At 43.7% G+C, this 12061-nt stretch overlaps 1 protein-coding gene across 1 annotated transcript; it reads left to right on the forward strand.

The window, feature by feature from the left end:
* Positions 1 to 1691: 1691 nt before the first annotated feature.
* GPX2 (glutathione peroxidase 2) lies at positions 1692 to 3860 on the forward strand. The gene is made up of 2 exons (XM_084804613.1): positions 1692 to 2051; positions 3418 to 3860. The coding sequence occupies exons 1-2, from the start codon at positions 1830 to 1832 to the stop codon at positions 3766 to 3768; spliced, it is 573 nt and encodes a 190-aa protein (XP_084660739.1). The 5' UTR covers positions 1692 to 1829; the 3' UTR covers positions 3769 to 3860.
* Positions 3861 to 12061: the final 8201 nt, after the last annotated feature.

The following is a 12061-nucleotide window of genomic DNA, read 5'->3' on the forward strand; positions in this document are numbered from 1 at the left end:
GGCATGTAAATATGAATTGCAATAGTATATGGAAACATGCTCTTACATTACCAAGGTGGCAATACATATAAAACTAGTTACACAAAAAATAGGATTTTATCTTTTACACTACACCTAATAACTTATTACGCCATCTATATAAGCAGGTATCTGCATGTATCCCCATTATACTATGTAATACCCACACAGTTATTACTTTTGATAGCTGTTATCTTCACATGATGATAGCTGTATTTATCATGGCTGGTAATGCTTAGTACCAATTAAGACAGATCAGTTGGTTGATTCACATAGTGAATAGTACTCTCAGTTCAGTTGGTTGAACTGTTCACATAGTGCTCTCGGATCAGTTGGTTGATTCACATAGATGCTAGCCTGCATACCAGTCTACTGTCTTGTAGGTGACCGATTTGCTGTCAACATCAATAGCTCCTTTTGCTATAAAGGCTCTCAAATAATCTTCCACTTTCTCCTGTAGTATTTGTGTTATGTGTGAAGTGCAGGTTCTTCATCGTTGTTAGTGTCAGAATAGGGAGAGAGTGGTGATTAACTGTATCATTACCTGCAGGAAGGCTGACAAATGTGACAGTTGTTGCACCCTGTTCATAGACCTCTTCAACAGACTATCAAATGGGATGTCTAACCAGTACACCTTGGAGAAGTGGCTCAGAAGCATATATATTGCTTCAGAGAGGGATGCTTGCTCCAGGCTCTACTGCCTAACTGGCTACCATGAGGTGTCCAGCGTTTCAGCCTTCAGTCATCCCTCCAATTATGCCATGCAGCAGCAACTCTTCCACACCACCAACACACATACACACACACACAGCCTCCCTTATGCTCACTTTACTGTCTCAAGCAGCCTCTTCTACAGCCATAACCACCAGGTAGTCACTACCCACCTGCAGCTGAAGATTGCAGAACCCCATATTCTCAGCCTTGACATGTAACTCCACATTTTATTTTATCAGGTGTTTTAACAGTGTTATACAATCCACAGTCTTTCCACTACACCACCATGCTACAAAAGTCTATTAGTCCAAAAAGATCTGATCTTTTCTTAAATATACCCCTGCTTGACTCAGAATTCCAGCAGCTTTAAATACCACTGATTTCACTGGAAGAGTTAGATATTTAAAGCTGCTATATTTCATCCGGGTGATAACTATGCTATGAGAAAATACATTTCTTGCAGTAACACTGCCCCTGCTGGATTTTTTTTACAAAAAATTGTGTACTGATGAGCATCTGAGTTCTAATTTCATCCTGCAAATGTGTCTGTGCTGGGGACTTCACTTTCATCTATGGAACACCTCACAGGGAAGCCTGCCATTGTGCCCAGCCTAACAGTGTCTTGACCTCTGTTAATGACTCTTGACTGCTGTCACAATAGCAACAAGCTACTCTATTTCCATTTCTTGCCTTGCCCTCCCAAGTCAGGCTACAATCCTGAATTAGTTTACTAGGGAGTGAGCTTGATTGAACACAGTCCAATGTGCTTCTCAGTAAACATGCATCGGATTGTGCTGTCATTCTTTAAGTCTTAAGCAGCATGAATTATTGAGTGGTGGCCTAAGTATCACAGTGGCTTGGATATCCTTCCTAAGCTGTACAGGCTTGCAATGGAAGACACGGTGGCCTGACCTGCTGCTTTGTTCCGAATCAGCAAAGAGCTGGATCGATAACATGGAACGGGCTCCACTTTCTGCACATCACACCAGGACGAAAGGCCTTTGGGTGCAGCCAATCGCAGGAGCACACAGAGAAGCATTTTAAGCAAGCAACTCTATCTGCAACGGGCTCACTGGCTGCCCTTGGTTCTTGCAGCAATGACTCCCATAGCCAAATCCTTCTACGATCTCAATGCCACTGACCTCCAAGGGGAGAAAGTGGATTTCAACAATTTCAGGGGGAGAGTTGTCTTGATAGAGAATGTGGCCTCCCTCTGAGGCACAACAGTGAGGGACTACACCCAGATGAACCAGCTGCAGAGCAAATATCCGCGACGGCTGGTTGTCCTGGGTTTCCCTTGCAATCAGTTTGGCTACCAGGTAAGTGCCTCAATTCATTCCTGCTGCAGTGCTCTTCTTTGCAATAGACGGCTCCACCTCATTCCTTTCCTTGCAACTGGGAGAACATTCTACCTTCCAACACATTGTCATTGTTCCTTCTTGAGTTCTTAAACTCCTAGAAGTCAGGGCTCCTGTCCTATGCACACTTGTTCAAGAGTTGGGGATTGCAGCCCCACTTTAACAGTGGGAATTCCACCGCAGCAGACATTATAGGGGGATCCAGCTGAATATGTATTCTATCAGTCTAGGGGCTAGCTATATGTATTCTCTAAGGACATTTTTAGATACAGGAGTGATTTGCAGCAATACTGTTTGTCTCTCTAAGGCTGCAATCCTATGCTCATTTACTTGGGAGCAAACCCTATTGAACAAAGTAGGATTTATTTCTGAGTAAACATGCATAGGATTAAATTGTTTTAGATGATCCTAAACCAGGCCAGTCTAACTAGGGTAGCCAGTTGCAAAATAGAGCTACACCTGCTGAAATTCTCCCTTCTACAAAATTCTTAAACATGCAGCAGCCCTGCTACCTTATGCATCTGGCCACCCTAATTCTAGCCCTTAATGGAATCATAGAGCTTAGAAGGACCCAAAGCCCTCCTTCCCAAAATAGAATCTTCCACACAGCCTCCTCTAGATAATCTTTGGTGGGCAATTCCTTCCTGACCTCTAAGCACTGATCACAGAGGATCTGAAAAAAATAAAAGCCAGTGACTGGGCTCACTCAAGAAGAAAATTTTCTTGGGCCTGGAGCATCTTTCAGCACTTCTACCTCTAAACAGAAGAGACGTTACCAGATAAGAGAATTGTAGTGGGAATACTCCAATATGCTGAAGGAAGAGGAAAAGCTTTCTTGATCTCTCTGGTCAAAATGAAGGGACTACATTAGAAACAATATCCCTTACAAATTATATATATATCACTCTCTTGAAACTAATCCTTGTTCCTATGTCTATTCTAGGGAGCCTCTTCCAGACTTTTGCACACCCCCTCTTGTGTGAGCATCAGCTCCTGCTGGAAAGCCATTTTCACATAAGTCAGTTCAGTTGTGCATTTGAGGGTAGCGTGAACCAAAGTGAGTTCAAGGTTGTGCCTGAATTGCTACAAGGATGCCATTAAGACAGAAGTGGGCAGCCTGTGACCCTCCAGATATTAATGGATTACAATTCCCATAATTGCTGTCCATCGACCATGCTGGCTGGGCTGATGGTAGTTGGAGTCCAACATCATCTGGAGGGCCACAGTTTCCTCACCACTGCATCATGGGAAGCAGGGAACAGACTGAGCTTGATAATTTGTACATGGTGCTCCATTTCCCTTCATGCTTTCCGCTTCGCTCTGACAGGAGAACTGCACTAATGAAGAGATCCTCAACAGCTTGAAATACGTGCGGCCTGGGGCAGGGTTTCAACCCAACTTCATTCTCTGTCAGAAATGTGAGGTGAATGGCAAAAGCACCCACTCTGTCTTCGCCTATCTGAAGGACAAACTTCCTTACCCAGACGACAACCCCTCCTGCCTCCTGATGGAACCCAAGTTCATCACGTGGAGCCCGGTGCACCGCAGCGACATTTCCTGGAATTTTGAGAAGTTCCTGGTGGGGCCTGAGGGAGAGCCTTTCAAGCGCTACAGCCCCAGATGCCTCACCACCAATGTAGAGCCTGACATCCAGCGTCTCCTGAAGCTTGCCAAATAAGAGGAAGAACCAAGTGGTGCTCCAGAGATTATTCCAATAGCCTTTATGTAGCAAGGTGGGTCAGAAGAATGGCTAGAAATTCCCTGCTCTGTGATCATGAACTTCCCCTTAGTGCCCACTTGTAAAATCAGCTAAAGAAATAAATACCCAGGCCCCAATTCCCTTCTCTTCCCCTTTTTGCTGAGTGTATGAGGTGCTTCACCCTAGCTCCTGACAGATCCAACACCAGACTTTTACTGAATGACGGTGCCCTCTTAAAGCTCAAGGAGGGGGCCTGAGAAACGTAAAGGTGCTGATTCCCTGGCCCCAGCTTGCTGGGCACTGTTTGTTTCAAGCGTCAAATAAATGAGTTGAAGAACCCTATCCCTCCCATCTCTGTTTTCTTATCACACAGCCAGCTAATAAAGCCCTCCATGAAAATAATTACTTTTCCTTCCCATGTTGGTACTGAAAAGGCCAAATCTCAGCTCTTTCCCATTTCTGGCTTTGGATGTTCTCTCCTCATTTCCCATAAATTCATAATATTTGGCATTTATACAAAGCAGCGCATACAAGGCCATGTGGAATCACTCACTGACATTTGTAAATTGCCCAGAGAGCTTCGGCTGTGGGGCAGTACAGAAATGTAATAAATAAATGCATAAATTCATATTTCTTATCCCTCCCCAGCTAAGGGCTTCAGCCTTGTAAACAACCCCTGAAAAACAAAAGCCCTCACTAGGCTAAAACAGGCCCTGAACAGGAAAATGTGGTATCCAATTACAAGGAAGGACCTCACACCAACTTTTAAACTAGTGCACCCATCACCACCACGCACAAGGCTACCTTATGCTCCTGGAAAATTGACAGCAGGAGTGGGGAACTTGCAGCCTTCCAGATGTGTTTGAACAATTCCCTAACCATTGCCCATGCTGGCTGGGGGATGGGATTTGGAGTCCAACAACATCTAGAGGGCCATAGGTTCCCAACTCCTGATTTATGGAATTGGCCATTATTGCTTCTCAAGGGGTAATTCCATGGTTATGAGGCAACAGAGGGGTCCTGTTGGACCTTGTCATAAAAAGAAATAATTAAGAGGGAAGAATGTGATCTGAGGCAAAGGTCCAAACTGTTTTAAGTTCTGATATATTAATCTTGACTTGTGCCCTATAAACAACACTGATGTTTCCAGTTCTTCAGTCAAGCTGAAACGTCCAAATTAAAAAGCAGCGTGCTTACAAATGAGGCTACCCAAGCCATGAGATTTCAAAGTTTAAAATTAGCAACATAAGGCTATCAATGGCTACTAGTCCTGATGGCTATATGCTACCTCCAGTATCAGAAGCAGTATGCCTATGTACACCAGTTGCTGGGGAACATGGGTGGGAGGGTGCTGTTGCACTCATGTCCTGCTTGTGGGTTTCCCATGGGCAGCTGGCTGGCCACTGTGTGAACAGAATGCTGGACTAGGTGGACCTTCGGTCTGATCCAGCAGGGCTCTGCTTATGTTCTTAAGAGGAATACAACAGATGAAAAAGGAAGTGCACTCTACATGACAGAAAGTCATGTGTCTGCGTCAGCGTCTCATCTGACATCTTTTTTTATCTATTTTAATTTTATTAAAAATTAAGATTTTTAAAAACATTTTAATTAACAAATACAAATCTCACCACTACTCATTTCAAATGGTAGTTGCAATCCTATACCCACCTTCCTAGGAGGAAGCCCAACTGAACTCAGTAGGATTTACTTCTGGCAGGTATGTATAAAACACTGTTTCAGAAGGTTAGGTTAGCTTGCCTGCAATTACGTTATAGCTGGACCATTACAGGGTGGTAGTACCTTATCAAAAGCTCTGGGATTCACAATACTCTTTCCTTCCAAAGCAGCTGTAGTCTGTTCATCCTCCAAATGTAGAATATCCCAAGAGCACCACTAGATCTGCCCTTGATACTCGTAAACCTCTGAACTCGGAGGCTTAGGAGTATCCAGTGCAGAGCAGGAGGTGTGGTGGAGGCAATCTTCGCCTCCACTGTGCCTCCCGCTCTGCAATTTTGCTTGATGGGCTTTTCCACTCATCTAGCTGAGGCATTGGGGAGGGGGAGGGAAGGAGGCTGGGGAGGCCTGGGGATACGGTGTAAACCATCCCCATCCTCTCCTCCCAGCACGCTCCCTTTCCTTTTTCTCCGAGGTCATCTTTGTGACCTCAGGGAGGCACTGTACCAGCTGCAAGGGGAGGGGAGCTCGGACTCTTGGGTCTGAGGTTGGCGCACCATCTCTGACCTCAGATCCAGGAATCCGAAGTATCCTATGCCTGCCCCCCCACCCAAACTGTCTAGGAACCATAGGATTGCTTTCCCCACCTCTCTTCCAAAGGCCAACAGGAACTGGAGAGAAAATGAAGCTAGATGTCAATGTAAGGAACATGATTCAGTAAAAACCTATCCTGTGGAAGCTCTCTGTCCATCTTCTATTCACAGCCATCCAGTACTTTTAAGTAGGGGTGGGGGTGAGGAGTTAGTTCAATCCATATTTTAATGCAAACTTACCTAATTTCCCACTTTCAAACCAATATGCAAACAGAAACTTTTATCCACACTTCTCTGAATTTTGCAATGGAATTTTCTAATCAAAAAATGTGTACAAAAGTGTGTATCTTCAGGGAAAGTCCACCCAAAAATGTGTATAGTAGTGAAAGCAACATTAAAATGCATTATATTAGGAAAATTGCTTTCAGTATGTACCTATTAGGCAAAACTGCATACAAAATGCATGTATTAGGAGAAATACACACAAAAGTATATATGAATTTTCATGCGAACTTTAAAAAAATCTCAAAGTTGAGAACAAACTGAACTTCAGTTTGGAAAAATTCTGAACACAAGTTTGAGAATATGAGAAACTGAGAGAAAACAAAGTAGGCACATTTGTTCATCCCTACTATTAACCTCCATGCCCAATGAGACAGAAAAGTCTACCACACTGAGATAACTCAGGATAAGCCCTCAGGAGCACGCCACCACTCTTTTTCAATGAATCAGTAAAAACCCCAAAAACCTAAAATATAGACCACCTCCATTTTATTGGCTCAAAAGAGATGTGGGTTAAGGCAGTCTGTTCTACTGGACCAGCTTTTTGGGGAGATGGAACTTGCACATTTTGAGACATACTGGCACTCCAGCTCATTTCCTTCTACTTCAGAAGCTGGCCCAGTGGACCCCCACCCCCCTTGTATCCCTTGTTTTTAAAATGAGAGTCCAGAAGAATGGCCATGTTAGCTTATGGCCAAAAAAAGGACAAAGTTCCATGGTATCTGAAAGCCTAAGATGGCACAATCCTATGCATGTTTAATCAAAAATCCCACTGAATTCAGTGGGACTTCCTCTCATGTAAGTGTGCATAAAATGGCAGCCTTAGCGTAGCATGAGCTGTCTTAAACCTGGAGCCTGATCCAGCCAAGACTCATACTGAACAGATCCGAAGATACCAATATGACTAACGTCCATTGTGTGAAGGAATGATACAGTTCATTGATGGACAATGGGTGCAGGTAATAAAAGCAAAGAAGAGCTTACACATGCCCCTCAACTTGCAGTTGTTCCGGTTCCCTAGAAGCAACAGGTGCTGTCCCAGGAGGCTGTTTATCTGAGGAGGTGGGGCACCTTCCCCCTCTCAGAGAACAAGTAATGGCCCAATCTGCCCAGGATTTTGTAGGGCTTGCCTCACCTAGTTTCAGACTGCCACAACACCCCCACACACACACCTACCTCTGTCCTTTCACCGAGGAGGAGAAAGGGGGCCTTAATTTCTTGGCAGGAAAGAAAGTTTCTCACAGCAAAGGAAGGAGCATATTTATCAACAAGAAAAGTACAAACTGTGCAAGACAGCTACTGTGCATTATCGAACATTTGTTAGTAGCAAAAAGCACTGACCTTCACTATACAGCTATAAAAGCCAATTCTAACTTCATAATAGTTGCCAGCTGCTCTACCAAATAAGTAGATTGTTGTTTATTCGTTCAGTCGCTTCCGACTCTTCGTGACTTCATGGACCAGCCCACACCAGAGCTTCCTGTCGGCCATCGCCACCCCCAGCTCCCCCAAGGTCGAGTCCGTCACCTCCAGAATATCATCCATCCATCTTGCCCTTGGTCGGCCCCTCTTCCTTTTGCCTTCCACTTTCCCTAGCATCAGCATCTTCTCCAGGGTATCCTCTCTTCTCATTATGTGGCCAAAGTACTTCAGTTTTGCCTTTAATATCGTTCCCTCGATTGAGCAGGCTGGCTTTATTTCCTGGAGTATGGACTGGTTTGATCTTCTTGCAGTCCAAGGCACTCTCAGAATTTTCCTCCAGCACCACAGTTCAAAAGCATCAATCTTCCTTCGCTCAGCCTTTCTTATGGTCCAGCTCTCGCAGCCATAGGTTACTACGGGGAATACCATTGCTTTAACTATGCGGACCTTTGTTGTCAGTGTGATGTCTCTGCTCTTCACTATTTTATCAAGATTTGTCATTGCTGTCCTCCCAAGAAGTAAACGTCTTCTGATTTCCTGGCTCCAGTCAGTGTCTGCAGTAATCTTTGTGCCTAGAAAGACAAAGTCTGTCACTGCCTCCACGTTTTCTCCCTCTATTTGCCAGTGATCAATCAAGCTGGTTGCCATAATCTTGTTTTTTTTGAGGTTTAACTGCAACCCAGCTTTTGGACTTTCTTCTTTCACCTTCCTCATAAGGCTCCTCAGCTCCTCCTCACTTTAAGCCATCAAAGTGGTATCATCTGCATATCTGAGATTGTTAATGTTTCTTCCAGCGATTTTAACTCCAGCCTTGGCTTCATCAAGCCCAGCACCTCGCATGATGTGTTCTGCATACAGGTTGAATAGGTAGGGTGAGAGTATACAACCCTGCCGTACTCCTTTCCCAATCTTAAACCAGTCTGTTGTTCCATGGTCTGTTCTTCCCGTCGCTACTTGGTCATTATACAGATTCCTCAGGAGGCAGACAAGATGACTTGGTATCCCCATACCACCAAGAACTTGCCACAATTTGTTATGATCCACACAGTCAAAGGCTTTAGAATAGTCAATAAAACAGAAAGAGATGTTTTTCTGAAACTCCCTGGCTTTCTCCATTATCCAGCGAATATTGGCAATTTGGTCTCTCGTTCCTCTGCCTTTTCTAAACGCAGCTTGTACATCTGGCAATTCTCGTTCCATGAATTGCTGGAGTCTACCTTGCAAGATCTTGAGCATTACCTTACTGGCATGTGAAATAAGTGCCACTGTTCGATAGTATGAACATTCTTTGGTGCTTTCCTTTTTTGGTATGGGCATATAAGTTGATTTTTTCCAATCTGCTGGCCATTCTTGTGTTTTCCAAATTTGCTGGCATATGGCATGCATCACCTTGACAGCATCATCTTGCAACATTTTAAACAGTTCAGCTGGGATACCGTCGTCTCCTGCTGCCTTGTTATTAGCAATGCTTCTTAAGGCCCATTCAACCTCACTCTTCAGGATGGCTGGCTCTAGCTCACTGACCACACTGTCAAATCTATCCCCGATATTATTATCCTTCCTATACAGACCTTCCGTATATTCTTGCCACCTTTTCTTGATCTCTTCTGCTTCTGTTAGGTCCTTGCCATCTTTGTTTTTGATCATACCCATTTTTGCCTGGAATTTACCTCCGATGTTTCTAATTTTCTGGAAATTAACAAGGTCTCTTGTCCTTCCTATTCTCTTCTCTTCTTCCGCTTCCGTGCATTGCTTGTTTAAAAATAATTCCTTATCTCTTCTGGTTAACCTCTGGAATTTTGCATTTAATTGGGCATATCTCCCCCTATCACTGTTGCCTTTTGCTTTCCTTCTTCCTTGGGCTGCTTCCAGTGTCTCAGCAGACAGCCATCTTGCCTTCTTGGTTTTCTTTTTCTTTGGGCCGTTTTTTGTTGCCGCCTCCTGAACAATGTTGCGAACTTCTGTCCATAGTTCTTCCGGGACCCTATCTACTAAATCTAGTCCCTTAAAGCTATTCTTCACCTCCACTACATATTCATGAGGAATATTCGTGAGCTCATATCTAACTGATCTGTGGGTCTTCCCTATTCTCTTTAGTCTGATTCTAAATTGTGCAATAAGAAGTTCATGATCTGAACTACAATCAGCTCCAGGTCTTGTTTTTACCGACTGCATAGATGTCCGCCACCTTTGGCTACAAAGGATGTAGTCAATCTGATTTCGGTGTTGACCGTCTGGTGAAGTCCATGTATAAAGTCGTCTCTTAGGTTGTTGGAAGAGAGTGTTTGTTATGCACAGTGAGTTGTCTTGGCAAAATTCTATCAGCCTATGTCCCGCTTCATTTTGTTCTCCCAGACCATGCTTGCCTGTAATTCCAGGTGTTGTTGGACTACCCACCTTAGCATTCCAGTCTCCTGTAATGAAAATAACATCTTTTTTTGGCGTACTATCCAGTAGGTGCTGCAGATCCTCATAGAACTGATCTACTTCTGCTTCTTCAGCATCTGTGGTTGGGGCGTATATTTGGATCACTGTGATGTTAAATGGCTTACCCTGAATTCGAATTGAGATCATTCTGTCATTTTTTGGATTGTATCCAAGCACTGCTTTAGCCACTTCATTATTAATTATGAAGGCTCCTCCATTTCTTCTGTGGTCCTCTTGTCCACAGTAGTAGATCTGGTGGTCATTTGATGTGAAGTGGCCCATTCCAGTCCATTTCAGTTCACTGACACCCAAAATGCCTATATTTAATCTTGACATCTCCCCAATAACCACATCCAATTTGCCCTGGCTCATAGATCTTACATTCCAGGTTCCTATGGTGTGTTGATCTTTAGAACATCGGATTCGTCGTTCACCACCAGCACCATCGGCTGCTAGCCATCCTTTCGGCTTTGAGCTAGCTGCGTCATCACATCTGGGGCTACTTGAACTTATCCTCTGTTCCTCCCCAGTAGCATTTTGACCATCTTCCAACCTGGGAGTCCCATCTTCCGATGGCATACCGACATATCTCTGGTTGTACTGATCCATTTAGTTTTCATGGCAAGAATACTGGGGTGGGTTGCCGTTTCCTTCCCCAGGAATCGTATTTAGTCTGACCTCTCTGCCATGACCTTCCCGTCTTGGGTGTCTCTTCACGATTTAGCTCACTGAGGTGCTCAAGCTCCAGCACCACAACAAGGTAACAATCTCCTTCGCTGGAGAAATAAGTATATATATGCTACTAAACACAGCATATGACTCTGGGCAAATTCACAGCTGACTCACCATGCTTCCAAAACCAAATCAAATACATGAGCTTCCATTGGCAATAGCTCCATTAGGCTCCTTTTGTCTTTTTAATGCATTCTAGAAAAGGTGGTATCAAACCCTGACACAAAAGACATCTCAGCTACATGCAGTGCAATCTATACATATCTATTCAGAAGTAAGCCCCATTGAGTTCAAGGGACTTACTCCCAGGTAAGTGTAGGGTTACAGCCTGAATCTATCACTTGTTTGCTACTGCATCAAATTCTGAAACCTCAGCACTTCTAGTAAATGTGTCTCCAATAGCTACAACGCAATAATTCTTAAACCACAACCTGTATATAACACATGCAGCAGCATTCACTTAGCTGCTGAGTGTTAGAACATCAGTGTAATTCCCTCTTCTTACTGAATAGCTGCAAAGAACTAGCAGCCCTGAACTAGACTTTTGAGTCCCAGCATATCAAGTGCAGGACTCCAGTGGGACGCCCAACCTTTTTCTTATTATTTTAGTGAATTTATAAAGAAGTCAGGAAAGATTTCAATAAGTTTAAAGTAAAAAAAAAAAAAAGAGAGACATTGACATTTCCTAATTTTACAGCCTTTCTTGCATGATTCCCCTACCCAATTAACATTCCCCAGAGAAATACAATCAGATGTGAAAAGGATAACAAGTTGTAATAGAAATTAAAGGGAAAGGGGGGGAAAGGAGGAGCCCTTTTTTGCACATGGGTAGGAGCCAGATTAACATTCAAATAAGGAACAAATTAAATTAAAAGGGAAAAAAGAAGAGGGACTCCTTTTCTTGCACATGGGCAGGATCCAGATTAACATTCAATTAGGGAACCAATTAAATTGAACTTCTCAGATTTATACCTTATCTAATACATGACTGGCTCCTTGATGGTTAAGTCCAAAAAGTCTTCAATCCAGTTTTCACATGTAGGCACAGATTCTAGAGCTGTAAAATACACCACTGCAAGTGTTGCTCCGCCAATCCAGAGTACGGCACATTTGGCCGGTGGAGGTGGACTGTGGGGAGGGCA

The sequence above is a fragment of the Heloderma suspectum genome, chromosome 1, assembly GCF_057233095.1.
Source record: "Heloderma suspectum isolate Gila_16-S chromosome 1, 16-S_ref, whole genome shotgun sequence".
NCBI lineage: Eukaryota > Metazoa > Chordata > Lepidosauria > Squamata > Helodermatidae > Heloderma > Heloderma suspectum.